Source organism: Artemia franciscana, chromosome 13 (assembly GCF_032884065.1).
Source record: "Artemia franciscana chromosome 13, ASM3288406v1, whole genome shotgun sequence".
NCBI lineage: Eukaryota > Metazoa > Arthropoda > Branchiopoda > Anostraca > Artemiidae > Artemia > Artemia franciscana.
Window position 1 is genome coordinate 41,087,970 of NC_088875.1, and position 18,813 is coordinate 41,106,782.

General features: G+C 33.1%; 1 protein-coding gene across 1 annotated transcript in view; it reads left to right on the forward strand.

The window, feature by feature from the left end:
* Window positions 1-18,813, forward strand: part of LOC136034936 (vitellogenin-2-like) — a 98,591-nt gene that overhangs the window by 34,310 nt on the left and 45,468 nt on the right. The window contains exons 14-17 of the mRNA XM_065716470.1: window positions 624-803; window positions 3,264-3,452; window positions 10,951-11,147; window positions 13,011-13,177. Of these exons, the coding sequence (XP_065572542.1) occupies window positions 624-803; window positions 3,264-3,452; window positions 10,951-11,147; window positions 13,011-13,177 (733 nt within the window). The remainder of the gene's footprint in view (window positions 1-623; window positions 804-3,263; window positions 3,453-10,950; window positions 11,148-13,010; window positions 13,178-18,813) is intronic.

The following is an 18,813-nucleotide window of genomic DNA, read 5'->3' on the forward strand; positions in this document are numbered from 1 at the left end:
TGATTTATATAAAAGATCCGCAACGTTTTCACAATAAACCCGCTTGGATTAACTTTTTGCAACTACTCATATTTCAATTGGTTCCAAACTACGCAGCAGAATTCCTAAAACAAGATTTGTTGACAGCTCCTTAAATTAATTAAATAAAAAAACTAGTTTTTTAACTGCAAGTAAGGAGTGACATTAAAACTTAAAACGAGCAGAAAATTATTCCGTATATGAAAAGGGTTGTCCCAACCTCAACACCTCGCTCTTTACGCTAAAGTTTGACTCTTTGACGCAACTCTACTTTTTAAAACAATAAAAAAAAACAGGCACAAGGGCCAATACTCACTAAAGGATTTTTTCTGCTAGGAGGTAAAGCTTTTCTCTAACTTGTAGGAGGAGGGTTGTAGGTAAGAAGTCGATAGGTTCTCATATTACGATTTTCCCTCACATGACTGATTTAATAAGTGATTTTTTTACTGCAATGGTTATGGTTTTTAGTCCTCTTGTTGGAATAACTTGATTTTTTTTCTCTCTTTTTTTTGACTCAGTACTCCTGGTCCATGTTTTGGATTTGGAGTAGCTGGGATTTTTTAAATGTTTTTTTTAACCAAAAATTGTTATATTTGACATTTTAGGTATTCGGTCATACGTTGATGATGAGCTGGAAGATGATGAAGAATACGAATTAACTCCAGCGCAGCGCCGTCAGTATTCTGTTCCATCTCACGTTGAAAAGGTCAACAAGGGAATCTTAAGGAAATATGGAGTACCATCAGAAGAAGCTAAAAGACTGGAAAAGAGACTCAGAAACGCAGGCAAGATTTCTTTTTCATTTTCAAGTCATGGTCAGATTGAAGAACCGATTGTCTGGTTTTGAATTTTTAATATTTTAACATTATTGCTTTCAGACTGACCAAGTGTAATTTTAAAAGCAATGAAATATTAAACTTTTTATTTGGACAAAAAAAAATACTTTAAATAGAGCAGTAGTTTTGAAACGGCTGTATGTTCTAAATGCTGAATGAAATCCCCTAAAAAACACTATTTTCAGAGAGGCCCAATATCTTTCCGATATTTTTTCTAAAGTTTCCACATCGTTTGTGGTTGTTTCTTGTTTTATAGGAACCTACCCCTCTAAACCAACCCCTTGTCTTCTTCAAAAGAAATTCTTGTGCACGAGCCAGAAACTGAACCTCAGATATTACTGAAAATTCCCTTTTTATCATTTACAGTAATATATGCTCAAGCAACTAAGAAATTTTATAAGACACCTTGAGACGTTATCCCTTTAAAAAATTTGCTGTTTAATCTACGACGTTTCTGGTGTCGTAATTGTCTTAATGAGTTGATCTTTGGTTTAGGTCAGGCATTCGAAATCATTAATATTTTATGATGGTGATAGGTTTTGTCGGTATTGAGCAATTTACATAGGCAATTTTTATAGGCTAAATTAGTCTATGTAGTCATAAAGTTGGTTTGAATCGCTATCAGTGGTGTATGGGGCAGACAGTTTTACTGAGGCTTACACTCCACTCTAATGTGAAATACCCTATGTTAATTAAAACTTGTAGGCTATTTTTGAAAGCCTAAAGAAAATCATCACAGAGAAACTTCACACTTAGTACCACCTGAGCCGATGCTACTAAATCACTACCTCATACTCCCAGACTTGGATTCACACTGGAGGGTGAGTAATTTACGTGCACAACTGAACGGGCAATTTCTATCTATACTTGAAAACGTCTTAATCTTCAAAGACATCTGTCAGGGTATATTCTCTCATAAAGATATACCCGTCTCGGCCTAGGATATTAATTCTCCCAAAGCAAAATCGCAAAGCAAAATGGGCTTGGAAAATATACAAACGCAATGAGGCAAAGGAATCTGTAAAAACTGAGTATTTACTACAAAACACAAGATAATACTGAAAAATAAATATGGGTGCAAAAATAATGTTGGCTTGTGGGTAGGAGTGTGTTTTGATATTTTGACCTATCTGGGGCCCGTTTCAGTACGAGGTAAATATTTGACTTTGGTAGATGAATCACTAAGCCCATGAAAAACTAAATCATCCAGAAGAAATAAAAAAATGGACTAGCAGATGAGCCATAGTCTGGGTGTTATTTCTTTGCGCCATAGTTAATTAGCTTATTCGTAGAAGACACAAGAGATGCTCGCCAGAAAAAGAAAAGGGGATGAATGAGCTTAAAGGAAAATGAAAAATTATGAAAAGAACAAAAGGAAATTTATCTGACATAAAATTGGGGCCAGGGGTCTAGCATTGATGTTTTTGGACCCAAGAGTAAACAGTTACTTTTTCAATTAAGTAAATGACAAATTTTGACCAAAAAAAAATTTTAAGACAATCAGAAAAAAAATAATCGTTGTATTCAGTGACTAAACTGACCATAAGCTGTATTTTTCTGCAAAACTAAAGTTTGGTTTAAAATTTTTTTTTTAGTTTTCTCATTTGAATATTCTTTTATTTAACATTGTAACTGCTTCTGATTTTGAGAACTGAAATTAATCCGATTCCGACTTCTGTTGCAATTTTCGACTCATGTGGCTTGAAGGATAAAACAATTTTGATAAAGTGACGAAACATGCTGTGTCTGTTGATAATCAGATTTGATGGAAAAGTTCAGAAAAATTAAGCTGGATATGAAAAAAATAACTCATACCAACAAATAAATAAAACATAACAAACTGTAGCAAAATATAACAATAAAGCAATGTATGTGTATCTATCACATAAATGTATTTTGTAAGAATATAACCAAATGTAACAATATATAACAAAAATATATATATAGAAGCATAACCAAAATATAAAGTTAATAAGATAATAACAATCCAATATAACTCAGAAACATAAAATTGTTAATTTATAACCAGGACAAAAAAACATAAATTCCAGTGGGAGTTAGTTTTTAAGAAGTTATTATCAGAATACCACTACCATTATTAAGAATTATGTTTCAGTTTGAAGAACAGTTGAAAAAAATATTCTGGGAATCTAAGTTGAGGAAAATAAAGGACAGTTCATATCTTTACAAAAGAAACAAAGAAAATCCTACTCAACTAACAGTGATCATAAAAACTAAAATTGCCACTGACGAAGCATTTCAAAAACATAAAAAAAAATTGATTAAGTAATAAAATGTAAAAGATCGGGGTGGTGCAGGCTCAATGGCTGCACCTGACTTGACAACCTGTATTCTTTATCCATTTAATTATTTGAAGTATCAAACTTCTCAACGATAAGTATCTTCCAGAGTCACGTTTTGAGCTCGAAGAAGAGGAATATGAACTAAGTGAATTAGAAAGAATGAAATATGGTGTACCAATCGGTGAAAGAATTAGTGGAAAAACACTGAAGAAATATAACGTTCCATTAGAAGTTGCTGAAATAATCCGAGGTTATGGATCTCGGAGAACTGGAGGTACACAATCTTCTACAAAAGGTAAGAGTATTATTATAATAGTAATAATAAGGATAACAAATCCGAGATGTCTTACATTCCCATTCTCCTCCCCACTATTTGACACAAACTGTGGTTAGTGTCCCCATTTTGTTGAAGAAATGTTTTAGCTATCTATTACATGGGTGTTAAAAAGTTATGTGATATGATGCTATTATGATATTATTAATAAGTATCTAGAACCTTCAAAATTTATGATCTAGAATAGTTTTCTTACGATGATAAGTAGAATTCTATTAATCTTTGTCCTAAGCCTTTTAATATTAGCAGTAATAAGGTAAAAATTCAAGGTAATAATTTTCATCTGGAAATATTTGAGCCGTTTCTTTCTCTCCATGATATTTTCCCTAAGAAAAAAACACTCAACATTTTTCATTCTATTGCCTTAACCCAAGTTCTTTACTTTTCAGCGCTGTTACCGTATTTTAATTCTTATAATAAATATTGAAACAACTTTTTTCTGTTTTCAAAAAGGTTTTTGTTGATTGTCTAAAATAAGTTTCACATCTTCAATAAATAAGAAAAGATGAAAATACTGTATAGTTGTGGCTTCCATCGCTCCTAGCTTACACTGCAGAATCTTCAAAACTTTATGATTTAGAATAGTTTCCTTACGATAATTTATGGAATGCTGTTAATTTTTATCCCTTCTTGACTAGTATTAAATATTGGAAATAAACCCTTGAGATATTAAAAACAGCTTTTCTTATTAGCAGCAATAAGGTAAAAATTAAAGGTAATAATATCCACTTGAACCTTTCCTTTATTTGTGTAATTTTGACTCCTTTCACAAATTTAATGATATTACAGTTGGAGGGATGAGGTTAGGTAGTGCCCTTTCACCTATTTCAGTCAATGTTATTATTGCTTCTGTTTTTAATTAAATAAAAAAAACAAGTTTTTTCAACTGAAAGTAAGGAGTGACATCAAAACTTAAAACGCACAGAAATTACTTCGTATATGAAAGAGGCTGCTTCCTCATCAACGCCCCGCTCTTTACGCTAAAGTTTGACTCTTTCTCTCAATTCTTCTTTCTAAAACAGTAAAAAACTTTAGCGTAAAGAGCGGGGCGTTGATGAGGAAGCAGCCTCTTTCATATACGAAGTAATTTCTGTGCGTTTTAAGTTTTGATGTCACTCCTTACTTTCAGTTGAAAAAACTTGTTTTTTTTATTTAATTTCTGAACGTTTTTGAATCAATGCATGTTTTGATTTTGGCTCTCCGCAGAGGAATAATCAAAACGAAATTTGCATATTTTTTTTTTTTGGCTCAATGGCTTTCTCATAATTTTGATCGAATGATTTTGAGAAAAAAAGAGCGGGGGACGAAGCCTAGTTGCCCCCCGATTTTTTGGTTAATTAAAAAGGCAACTAGAACTTTTAATTTTTTACGAATCTTTTTATTGGTAAAAGATTTACGTAACTTATAAATTAGCTTACGTAAAGAACTTTTGTATTCTCATGTTTTTATTACATATATGAGGGGATTCGCCCCATCGTCAGTACCTCGCTCTTTACACTAAAGCTTAAATCTTATCCCAATTCATTAAGAATGACCCCCTGAATCACAAAAGCCGTAGAATAAGTAGTTGAAATTACCGAAAATACTTTAGCGTAAAGAGCGAGGTATTAGAAGGAGGTGAGCCCCTCATATGGGTAATAATTTCTGTTTTTTTAAGTTTTATTGCTATTCCTTACTTCCAGCTGAAAAAGCTTTTTCACTTTTATTTTTTAATTGTTTTTTTTTAAATAATGCTAGTAAATCCTGCTCTCCCTTCATGGAAATTTTCTTCTCCCATTACAAATTCTCGAAGGAAAGTTCCCCCAGCATATCCCCCTCTTCTCAACCCCTCCCCCAAACCAAAAAAATCCTCCTGAAAACGCCTGTATACTTCCCAATAACCATTACTATATGTAAGCACAGGTCAAAGTTTGTAACTTGTTGCCCCTCCCACGGGGACTGTGGGGGAGTAAGTCGTCCCCAAAGACATAGTTATAAGGTTTTTCGACTACGCTGAATAAAATGGCTATCTCAGAATTTTGATCCGTTGACTTTGGGAAAATAATTAGCGTGGGAGGGGGCCTAGGTGCCCTCCAATTTTTTTGGTCACTTAAAAAGGGCACTAGAACTTTTCATTTCCGTTAGAATGAGCCCTCTTGCAACATTCTAGGACAGCTGGGTCGATACGATCACCCCTGGGGAAAAAAAAAAAAAAAAAAAAAAACAAATAAACACGCATCCGTGATCTGCCTTCTGGCAAAAAATGCAAAATTCCACATTTTTGTAGATAGGAGCTCGAAACTTCTACAGTAGGGTTCTCTGATACGCTGAATCTGATGGTGTGATTTTCGTTAAGATTCCATGACTTTTAGGGGGCGTTTCCCCCTATTTTCTAAAATAACGCAAATTTTCTCAGGCTCGTAACTTTTGATGGGTAAGACTAAACGTGATGAAACTTATATATTTAAAACCAGCATTAAAATGCGATTCTTTTGATGTAGCTATTGGTATCAAAATTCCATTTTTTAGAGTTTTGGTTACTATTGAGCCGGGTCGCTCCTTACTACAGTTCGTTACCACGAACTGTTTGATTCTGATAAAATGTCTCATGGTTCACATTCATAGCTTTTTTTCATAACTTTTGCTAATATTGTATGTATAGATATGAGGTACCAGCTGCAATTCTTGATGTGCGTCTGAAAGTCCTTATGTCTCTTCTTTATTTGAGTCTTTCTTCTGATGAAGTCTGTCCTTTCTCTTGTTTTCGCAACTTTTGGCTGTGTAATTTTTGTCCGTGATGTTTTACCTAAAAAAATGTTCGTAATAATTTTGATTTTGAAGATTTAACCCAAGTTTTTTGATGTTCAGCCTAGTTATCCTATCTTTTTTTTTCTAGTTATCTAGATATTAAGACAACTTTTTTAATTTAGCAATTTTTTTTGTGATTGCCAAAAATAAATCCCACATATTCAATGATAAAACTGAATGAATAAGAAAAGACAAAATTTAGTTTAGTTGTGGCTTCGATTACTAATAGCTTATACTCTAGGATGTTTAAATATGTATGCTTTAGAATAGTTTGATTGCAATAGTTTATGGAATGCTTTTAACTTTAATATTAGCAGCAATAAGCTAGAAACTAAAGTTAATACTAAAGTCCATTTGGAATTGCTTGAGCCTTTACTTTAATTGGATATTTCATGTAGTCCCTCGAGCCTGTTTTTAAGAAACTATGAGGAATTAACTCGGTATGAAACAAAGAAAAGAGAGAACATAATAAATGAAAAATAAAATCAAACAAGGCACACAAACGGGGATTTTGTCAGCCACTAATCAAATGTAAGGACAAAAAAAAAAGCAAATGTTTTGCCAAAGAACCGCTGCCACATCGTCCTCAGCGCTCATAAAAAAAAAACGAAATCTAATCTTTTTAAGTGAACTCTACAAGAAAAGAAAAAATACTGAATCAGAAAACCAGCCAGAAAAAAAAGAAAAACAATTCACCAATTGGATTGGATAAGTGCTCTTTGCAATACATATCGCCTGTCTGCAACCTCAATTTTCATTAGATATGCAGACAAGTTGTTTTAAGTTAGACTGGGCGAAAATATTGATTGAATCTTTTAATATTAAGTTATTACCTTAATTCGCATTTCGGAGCGAATTAGTTGCGAGAACTGTGATGCTTATTATAAATTGGGCTTAAGGAAATGTCTCCTGTGTCTCTATTCATGGTAAAATTTCTGTGTATATACTTTGTATCTAAATAGCATCTTTAAAAGATTGCAGTAGGTCATTTACAGTAGATATTAAAGTTACTTCTTCAACAAGAATTAAATAATCAGGATTTTCATTAATATGGAGGGCCAAGGCAGAATCAAAATTGCCATTTTTATTTTTAAATCTCATGGGCTTGTCTGTATAAGTTTTGTTACCTCCGTTCAATTACACCTTTTTGTTTTCCACGGAATTTTGTTCTCCCTGGAATTACCTCCGTTCTTGTATTTCCCCAAATTTTTGCTATTGATTTTTGCCTATAGTTTTCTTTTTTCTAGAAAGTCACCAACAATCATTTTAATTATGTAGCTTTGCCTCAAGGTCTACTATGTTCACCGTGGCATATTTTAGTTTTTTAATTGCTCAGATATTAAAACAACATTATTAGGTTTCGAAAAATTTGTATCTATTTCCTTTGAAAAATTTGAATGTCTATTGACTAAATCTCTATTCCATACCTTCAATAATAATGGCATAGAAGAATGTCAGAATGAATAAAATGAGATTAAAATGTAATTCAGTTGGGTCATCCACCATAAACAGATTATACTTCAGAATCTTTGAAACCCTTCTGATATAAAATATTTTCTTTATGATAGCTTGTGGAATGCCATTATGAAATAATATTAGTGTTTCTTTCATACTATGCTGTACAAACTTTCACAGTAGTATAGCTGAAGACTTTATGTTAGGTAACGTAAAGTAATGGAGAAGATTTTCTCCGTAATATAGGCAGTACTAATTAGATTTCAGATCTACATAGAATTTTTTGAATTTTTATTCAAATTTTACAAATAAAGCTAAATTAGAATTTTTATAAAGTTATGTTATATAATCTTAAAGAATAAATTTTTTTTCGTAACGTAGGCAGTGCCAAGTAGACTGGAGCTCTACGTAGGGTTTTACGTAACGCATATTTGTGTTTTGCTATGAAAACGTTATAATAGTAATAGCAAAACCAAATTCCTTGTAATACAATTAATTAATTTTGAAAAAACGTTATTAAAATTTTTTATCGTAACAAAAAAGAGTAACTTTTTTGTAGCAAAAAAAGAATTTCTGGACAAGCAGTTAGCAAATTTTGAAAATAATTTACTGAACTTTTACAGGAAAACCTTATACGCTGGATTATAGTTTGAATTTCCATCTTTGTTTCACGTTTTTATTTTTATTTTCATATAACGTTATGTAGATTGACTATACCATAGAAACTTTATCTCACTATTTTTTGAAAATGTCGGAATCGAATATTAGAGCTGAAGATCTACTTATAAAAACCAATTATTGCCGATTTCGAGCGAGGTTTGACCAATGGTACACGAAAAACTTGACATCACTTTTTTTTGGTTTAAGAAAATAGCTCTCTCCCTCAAATTGCAGACTTTGAACCATATCAAACTAAAAAAAAAGTTTCAAAAAAAGCAAAGAGTGACGATATTGAAACTCAATTTTAGTTTTTTTTTTTATTTTGCTATGATTGTTCTTCTTCAGGCTGCATTATCATCATCGACATCATCATTTTATTTATAACCTGTCAAAAAAATGGACAGAGCTCCGAAAAATACATAGTTAAAATCAAGGAAAACAAAAAAGAACCAACAGAGATAAAAACACAATCTGACAACTACAGAAAATGGCCCACTAGAAATGACAAAAGATGGGAAGACTTCTGGCATTCAGTAGAGAAATCACGAATACACTTTCAATAACCTTTACCAATTGATACTGTTTCTACAGCAAATAGTTATTTGTCCATGTTGGCAGTTCCATTAAATACTTTGCATATTTAAAATAAAGGTGGTGGATTTATTTTCTCTTACCACAGATGAAAAAAGACCGAAATGAGCAAGCGTAAGTAGGTGAAAAACTATTCGGCTATTGTATAATTGAGAATGGTCAACTCAGATACGAAACGTTTGAAGCTAGGGATGCATACGCAGCCCGGATCTTACTAGCATAATTTTGCAAGTCGAAGTTTGCAGTTTATTTCAAATTTGCTCCAATAGGCATACCCAGGTAAGTAAGGCTGCTAGCAAAAGGAACTTCAGAGCCGGATAGAGTTATTAAATTTCTAATTCCTTTATAGTTAAATGGCAGAACAATTGTTTTATCAGCGTTAGAACTCAAACCAATGTGCTCGTACTCATCTTGGAGAAGCTCAAAAGTTGAAGAGCATCCTTGGAAGGTGTAGGAAAGGTCCAATAAGTCATCTGCAATCACAACTAACGAGAAATCAACTCCTTTGAAAATAAATGTACACTTCAACTTATCCTGAGCACCAGCGACACAATTATTAAACAAAAATGGAGAAGTCACAGCTCCTTGGCGTACACCTTTCAGAATCGGAAATAGCAGACTACCATCTTTAATTCCAGCTCTCAGACTTCTATACATATGCCTGAAATAAATAATAATCGCAGTATTAGTGCCTTTCAAATGGGGCTCATGCAAAGCCTGAGAAAATATACACTAGTCAAAAGCTCGGATAACATCGATTGTGCATTAGACCAAGAAATCACTTCTGTCTTCAATATCTTTTAGCACAATATCAGCGAACCAAGTTTACACCAGGGGCTGCAAGCAATACACATACTACTTTTCCGATTCAACTTATCCTTTGTATCCTTACACAGATTATAAAAGGGAAAAATTTACAACTGCCCTATTTAAATTGAAATTTATGGTTTTTAAGTTTTATATACCAGCTTCAACAATTTTGCGAGTATTCCAAATCACAATGGCTTCATCCGCTTGTTAAATTCAATGAGAATAATGCTTTATTTCTTCCTCGAACGTGTCATGGGCCACCTATACAGAAACGTTTACCGATTTCTTCTGTCGTATTTTCTTCGAATCTACCGGAAACCTACCACTTTTAGGTAACCTTTGCCGAATTTTCAAAGAAAAAATGGACCTCCTGGCGTTATACACCATATTGTCTGAAGTACGTTTTGGAAAGGAGGTATTTGGAAATGTAACAGCCACTATTTTACCCCTACGCATGAAGAATGGAAATTCTTGCGTAATTTAAGTTCAATCAGTATGTTTTATGCCAAACTTTTAGATAAGAAGTCCTCAGGGTCGTTTCTGGATGCCTCATTGGCTTATTTTGGCTCTTCATCATACAGATTGAAATTCCTTGCACGATTTCAGCTCAGACAAGTTGCAACATGCCCATCTTTCCGCTAAAACATTGGCAATCGGGTGAATTGGCAAGAAGTGTTAGTGGGGCTACGAGCCTGCTTTGATCCTTTAATGGTGCAAATTTAAAGTATGACTGTGTATGATTCTGGCTCAAGTAAGAAAAACACCTCTATCTCTCTAATAGTTGGTGGTGGCAAAGAGGCTGGATGTTTTGGAGAGGCCAGGGGTACATTTTAGATCTCTAACAACATATATCGTAAACCTTTATATGATTTTGACGGTATACCTTCAAGATGCAGCATAACTTTCTTTCTGCTAAAAAGCTGTTGGTGGGAACTAAAACTGTTAGAGGTTTATCTATGCTTCTGCTAAAATTTGGTAGTGGGTGGAAGAACGATGAATTGACTCTTTGACTCTTTGAGTTGGCTTTGCTACTATCCAAGCCTCAAACGTCTTGGAGGTTCAGAAAAGGAAAGGAACTACAAAAAATATGAATGATCACCTTATTGGTTGGCTCGTCAGTTATACTCAAACCGAATTATTATATTCCCTCTTTCAGGAGGTAAGAAACACCGCCATCATGGCAAATCCCGCAAAGGAAAAGGAAGAGGTGGAAGACGTTCAGAGGAAACAGAGTTTGAAATCCTTCCAAGAGTTAAAGCTGTTGCTGCACTTAAAAGACTGGCATTTGGACATAACCCGAAGACAATCCATCTCTTGGGATCAATATTTTTCAACACCAACGAGGATCCTGAGGTAATTTTGTTTTCTTTCTTTTTCTGTTCTTTTTATAAATAACACTTTCTAACAGCTCAAGATTATTTTAGTGAGTTTATTCTACTTTATCTTTTTGCCTCCCAGATTTGCTTGGGCCCAGACGGTCTCAAACCTTTCTTACCTCATCATACGTGCCTGATAAAGATCATAATTATTTCTATCAGTTGAAAGCTCAGTATTTTTGAACTTCCCTGTTTCTTTTTCAAAATGTAGCTATTTTAAACAACAGTGGGTCCACCAATACAAAAGTGCGACCATTGAAATATTCAGGAAATTTTTGTAACAGAAAAACAATAAGAGAAATTAATGAACTACTTTTGTTATTGAGGGCCTCGACAGGGAAGGGGTGCAGAGGGAGCCATACTGCCATCTGGAAATTTTGGACTTTAAAAGTAATTATAAGGAAACCAAAGGAAAGAGACCAGAATAGGGAAAAACCAAGGGGAAAATGCGTGTTGCCCCATTGTTGGCTTCCTACCAATAGATTTTAACCCTTAATAAGGGAAAATTAAGTCCTAATTTGTTACTGAGTGACCCCTTTCCAGTTTTACCCAGACATTTTTTCAATATGATTTGGTTGGACTGAGAAAAAAAATCCTTCACAGTATAGACCTTTAAATTTTGACCACTAATAAGGAAAATAAAAGTTCTAATTTGTGACTGAGTGGCCCCTTTCGAGTTTTTCACGTACATTTTTCTAAATGATGTGGTTGGAGCAACAAAAAAATTCAAATTCTTCATAGTAATAAATGGTAAGTAAATAACAATCCTTGTCAATAACGAAAGTATAAGAGCCTAACTATTGATAACATTTAATCAAAGAATCAGCTTTTTGTGGTGATCCTTAACATGTATTTGTTTATTAGTAATAAGCGCAGTTGTTAGTACATAGGGGGTTTGCATAATTAAAGAAGACACAAGGAAAGCAAGTTAATTTTGGTAAAAACGTGCCGTGAACTTTTGCTTGCATTGCAAAAGTACCCATGAGCTAAAATATGAAGCCACTTTAATCAAAACATTTCCCCTAAACGAAATGCTGGGAATATCTCTGTTTTCCCCATGAACGGACACGTTTTTTGTTTTTTATTATCATTTTTTTTTTCCAGTGGTGGTTTTATTTCTCTAGTTGTCACTTTGAAAAAAAATTAATTGTTTACAGTTCTGAAGCATAAAGGTGTCAAATATATTGTTTTTAGTATTCAAAATTAAATTAAAATATTGACTTCAAAATTTTTATCCGATTTTTTTAATCTTAATTTTAATGTTTTAAAATTAAAAAAATCTGTTTTTTTTTTTGCTCTTTAAGCAATTTAATGTACTTCTCCATATATGAAAGTCTTCAATTTTTCCACATAAGTTCAACAAGTTTGACAACGTCATTACAATACTTAAGTATATAAAAATGACGTCACTAACACAAACAGTTGTTGTTTTTTTTAAATTAAGGCCCTTAACGAATTTTCTTAAATTACTGACTTATCTAAATCGTTTTTTTGAGGCCAGAATATACCAGGATAAGAATTTTCCCAAAAAAATACGGAGCTGTTTTCGAGAAAAAAATACATACATAAATAAATAAATATGCAATTATTGCTTGTTCATAAAGAGAGTATATATATATTATGCTTTTTTCAAATGTGCTTTTGTTCAATTTTTATATTCAAATATGTTTTTTTTCTTTTCAGTGCTATTAATCTCATGCAGTTTATCTCCAGGCCTACTAGCTATGTTTTCTCTTTGGGAAGAAATTTTCTTGCGCATTATGATGCCTGTCAAAGCATTTTATCTATGGTAAAATTCTTTGACATGGTATAATTTTACCCGAATCGAATCATTTTGCAGGTAAGAATAGCGGCTCTAAATCTGCTGTTCCGATCTGATGCTCCTACACCCATGTGGGAAAGAATTGCTGTTGGCACTTGGATCGACCCGTCCTATCAAGTTCAGCATTATGTTTTTACCAGCTTGAACTCCATTGCAACCATTGAAAATCCTACTCATAGATCATGGTTAGTATGTATTTTCAGACAGACCATTTGAAATAAGGGGCTTTAACTTAGGAAAATTCATGTCGGGGAAAAGCATTTTTGGTGATCTTTTTAATGAAGGATGTTTTTTCAAAGCTTTGGGGGTGGTGCTGGTCACTTTTTGTGATTAAAACAAATGATTTTAAATACAAAATTGTAAATTATTGAATACAAAGTTGTTTTCCTTAAAAACGTAGCAGATACAAATAGAAAAAAACTTTTCAAAGTCTTGCAAAAACAGTGAACTTATTTCATAAGACTTTAAGCTACAACTGCTCCAAAGAATCAATTTTTATATCTATGTGAACGTGAGTGTGGTTACTTACTTGATATAACATCTTTTGATATATATTTTCAAAAAATAAGGTTTAAAATGGTTGAAAATAAAGCTTTAAACTGGGAGGAATATATATTTTTTATTCAAGCGATCTGGGGACAGCAGAATGAACTAGTCTGAATTGTAGTTACAACCACTCCAAAATTCTCAGGTATATATTACTGGACAGATATTTCTAGCCATGTCATTTTTTCCTATTTCAGAATTAAACTTAAAACCACATAAATAATAGTTTTGGCTTGTAATATTTCCTCACTTTAGTTCTAGAGACCGTAGGATACGTTTGAACCTATGTTGGTACTGTATATTCTAACTACTCTACTCCTAGTACGGCAAATCTAATAGTAATAAAAAAAACTAACTATTGCGAAAAATGTTAACCTCATTCACATTTGTTCCAACTTATTTTGAGCTAAGGTTACAAAGGCTTCTTAAATTAAATGTATATATTATAACTAATTTCGTGTGCATTATTTAGCATCTTTTGATATACAACTAAAAATTTAAATTAAAATTCCAAAAATAGCGTTTTTTAACTGGGAAGAAGGAACTAGGAGCTAGGAACTAGAAGTCTTGGATAACTAGGAACTAGAAGTCTCTGTATAACACATAAATTTAAACTAAGGTTGCAAATTCTCTTTAAGTTAAAGTTATATGTTATATGGCTAAATTTGTGTACATTATTTATTTTCTCTTGACATAGATTTAAAATATAAGCTTAAAATAGAAAAAAAAAACAGAATTTAAACTGGGAAAAATGTGTAACTGTGAGTCTTGGAACTGTGCTTGTGAGGCTTGGAGTAGTTTTGACTTGAGTCCACAAATACTCCTTAAATTATACATATATTTTATATGAATATGTTGATATACGGTACTAGTATTTTTTATATACATTATTAGAAATTAAGCTGAAAATCGCAAAAACAGTCTTTAAGCGTGGAAAAATGTGTAACTATGAAATAATTTAGTGGAAAATAGTTACTAAGAAAATAAAAAATAAAAAGTTTAACCCGAAAAGAATGTACAATTTTAAGTCTATGAACGGTATGACATATAGGCTAATTTCAAATTAAAGTGACAAATACTCCTTTAATCAAACGTATATATTATATTATTAAGTTCATGAACATGATTTAGCATCTTTTCACATGCATTTAAAAATAAAGTTAATAATCGCAAAAACAGCATTTAAGCTGGGAATTTTTTGTTATTTGTTTAAAAGTTAAGCTTAAAATTACAAAAGAAAACAGCCCATAAGTTGGGAAGATTGTGCGTCCTTAAGTCTATGAACTCCCCTGTATAGTCTGTACTTTTAGATAAAGGCTACAAATACTCCTTAAATAAAAAGTATTCATTGTATGATTATGTTCATGTTATCTATTATCTATTATTATCTATCTATATATATAAAAATAAGTTGTCTGTGTGTGTGTGTCGAGTGACGTCATGTGTGTGTGTCGACTGACGTCATGTTTGTCGACTGACGAAATTAAAGACCGGGACATCGGGACACAAATGACGACCGGGACACTGGGACATAGGGAATATAAATGATGACCGGGACACTCAAAGAGAAAGCGACCGGGACACAAGGAATGTTCGATTAGCAATCACCATCAACAAAGCACCGTGACACAAATGACGACCGGGACACAGGGAATATAAATGACGACCAGGACACACAAATGACGACCAGGACACAGGGAAATAACAACAACGGGGACGCCGGGGGGCAGAGGGGGATATATAAATGACGACGGGGACACAGGGAATGTTCGATTGGCAATCACCATCAACAAAGCTCAAGGACAATCATTAGAATAATGAGGTATAGATCTGAATACAGATTGTTTTACCCATGGAAAATTATATGTTGCATGTTCAAGAGTCAGTAAACCTGACAATCTATTTATATGCACAGACAATGGGACAGCCAAGAATGTGGTATATTCGCAAGTTTTACGTAGTTAAATATATATATATATATATATATATATATATATATATATATATATATATATATATATATATATATATATATATATATATATATATCTATATTTACAGGTGGGACACAGGGACACAATAGAGAATATAAATGACGACCGGGACACTCATAGAGAAAGCGACCGGGGCACAAGGAATGTTCGATTAGCAATCAGGGACACAGGGAAACAACAACAATGGGGACGCCGGGGGGCACAGGGGGATATATAAATGACGACGGGGACACAAGGAATGTTCGATTAGCAATCATCATCAACAAAGCTCAAGGGCAATCATTAGAATAATAAGGTATAGATCTGAATACAGATTGTTTTTCCCATGGACAATTATATGTTGCATGTTCAAGAGTCGGTAAACCTGACAATCTATTTATATGCACAGACAATGGGACAGCCAAGAATGTTGTATATTCGCAAGTTTTACGTAGTTAAAAATATATTTATATCTATCTATATTCACAGGTGGGACACAGGGACACAACTACAATGGCGCGTAACCAATATGGCGCGTAACGACTTACGCGCGCGGGGGAGCTTGGGGGGGCGCGAAGCGCCCCCACCAACTAGGTGTTGGGGTGGCGCGAAGCGCCACCCCAACAGCTAGTCTATTATATTATGTTCTATTATCTATCAATATATGTTTAAAAATCAAGCTTAGAATAGCTAAAAAATAACGTTTGAACTGGAAAGGATGTGTAACTTTAAACGTAGGAAATGTATAGTGAGTTATTTTAAATTAAGGCTACAAATTCTTCGAAAATCAAAGGTATCAAACAGTTCGTGGTAACAAACTATAAGTAAGAAGTAACCTGGCTCAATATTAACCAAAACTCTAAAATACGGAGTTTTGATACCTGTAGACATATCGAGAGAATTGAATTCTTATTTTGATTTTAAATATGTAAGTTTTATTAAGTTTTTTCTTACCCATCAAAGGTTATGACCCTGAGAAAATTTACCTGGTTTTTGACAGAGGGGAGAAAAACCCCTAAAAGTCATAGAATCTTAGTAAAAATCACACCAAAAGATTCAGCGTATAAGAGAACCCTGCTTTGGACATTTTAAGCTCCTGTCTTTAAAAATTTGAAATTTTATGTTTTTTACCAGAAGAAATATCACTAATGTGTGTTTATTTGTTTGTTTGTTTGTTTGTTGTTTTTTTTTTTGCTTTCCCCAGGGGTGATTATATCAACTCAGTGGTCCTAGAATATCATGAGAGGTCTCACTCGAACTGAAATTAAAAGTTCTAGTACATTTTTAAGCGACCGAAAATCGGAGGGCAACTAGGCCCCCACCCACGCCCCTTTTTTATCAAAATGGTCCGGTCAAAATTTTGAGAGAGTGATTTTGTTCAACATAGTCGAAAGGCCGAATAACTATGCCTTTGAAGATATCATGACCCTCCACAGCCCGTGGGGAAAGGTCTTTAAGTTACAAGAGTTGCCCATTGTTTCGTATAGTAATTGTTATTGGGAAGTGTGCCTACGTTTTTTGGGGGATTTTCTTCTGTTTTTTTTTTCACGGGGATAATTAAAAAGGTCACTAGAACTTCTAATTTCCGTTAAAATTATTCCTCTCACAACATTCTAGGACCACTGGATCGATACGATCACCCCTGGGTAAAAACAACAACAAAAAACCAAAAAAAAATAAATAGACACACATCTGTGACCTTTTTCCTGGCAAAAAATACAAAATTCCACATTTTTCAAGATAGTAGCTTGAAACTTCTACAGTAGAGTTCCCTGATACGCTGAACCTTATGGCGTGACTTTCATTAAGCTCAGGCTCGTAACTTTTGATGGGTAAGACTAAATTTGATGAAACTTATATATTTAAAATCATCGTAAAAATTTAATTCATTTGATGTATATATTGGTATCAAAATTGTGTTTTTTAGAGTTTCGGTTACTATTGAGCCTTCTTGCTCCTTACTACAGTTTGTTACCCCGAACTGATTGATTGATTCTTTAATTGTATTTTAAGCTGATCATCGTTAAAATGCAAAGGTCAGAGAAGATAAAATATAATTGTATGAATTGGTTACGCCAAAACTTATGCAACTATACATATATATATATATGTATATATATATATATATATATATATATATATATATATATATATATATATATATATATATATATATATATATATATATATATATATATAAAGCTTCAGGATCCCGGCACGCGACAAACTTCTGTATATAAATTCTCATTGTCTCTTGTCTTCTAACTGAAGACAATTTTAGCCTTTTTTTGATGTCTTAACGTCGCCAAAGGTTTGATAAAGCCACTCTGCGAAAAATAGGAATTCTTTCTTAAAGTCGAGACATATTGAGTTCTTTTTCTTTGGCCAGTCATCGCTGTTCCTTGTTTTCCAACCGTAGATTTCATTGTCCATTTTTGCTCATCTTTACCTCAGAAAGTTTTTTTGTGGCCAGTCATCGGTGTTTCTTATCTTCCAACCATGTATTTCATTGTCCATTTTTGTTCATCTTTACCTCGGGAAGTTTTTTTTCACGCCTCTTGCTTTAGCAGTTAAGATTCATACATCCTGACATTTAATTTCTTAATGCGTTACAAACGTTTTTTCCAATTTCCAACCATAGATCACTGTTTAAAATTTTGGTAACAATTCAATGTGATTCTCGCTGTCGTTTTTTCCATGCCATTTTCTTTAGTTGTTACGATTCTCACTTTATTCATAGCTATCTCACTGCTTGGAGCTTTTATAAAGTGTTGAACATCAACTTTTGCCGCAGTTTGTCTTTTGTCATAATGAAACACATATCGCAGAAACTTTTTTTTTTGCAAAGGCATGGTAAGTATTGATTACCTTATCCATGTCAAATCCAAACCCAATTATTATAACTATCATTATCAATTTTGAAACATTTTGACTCCGCTGTCGCTTATCTTCTAACCACATTTTTCTTTCTTCTTCACTTTGGATTTTTATTACTTCAGACAATTCGCCAATGCCCTTTACTTTAGCTGCCCTTATTGGTCTAGTTTTATGTGACGGTCAGGTTGTAGATTTGTCAATGTTAGGTGGTGGGACAAAAACTCAGAATTAAATAAATCAGAGAAACTTTGAGAAAAGGTCAGCAAAAAAAAGCTAAAATCGTTTGGCACAAAAATTATTAAGAAGCTTCAGCTTTGCTTTGAAGTTACAGTTTTTCTTTGGGACCCAACAGACTGTTAATGTTTAAACTTGTATTTAAAGTCGGAAATTAAATGTAAAAAAACTAATTGTAAATATTTGGATTT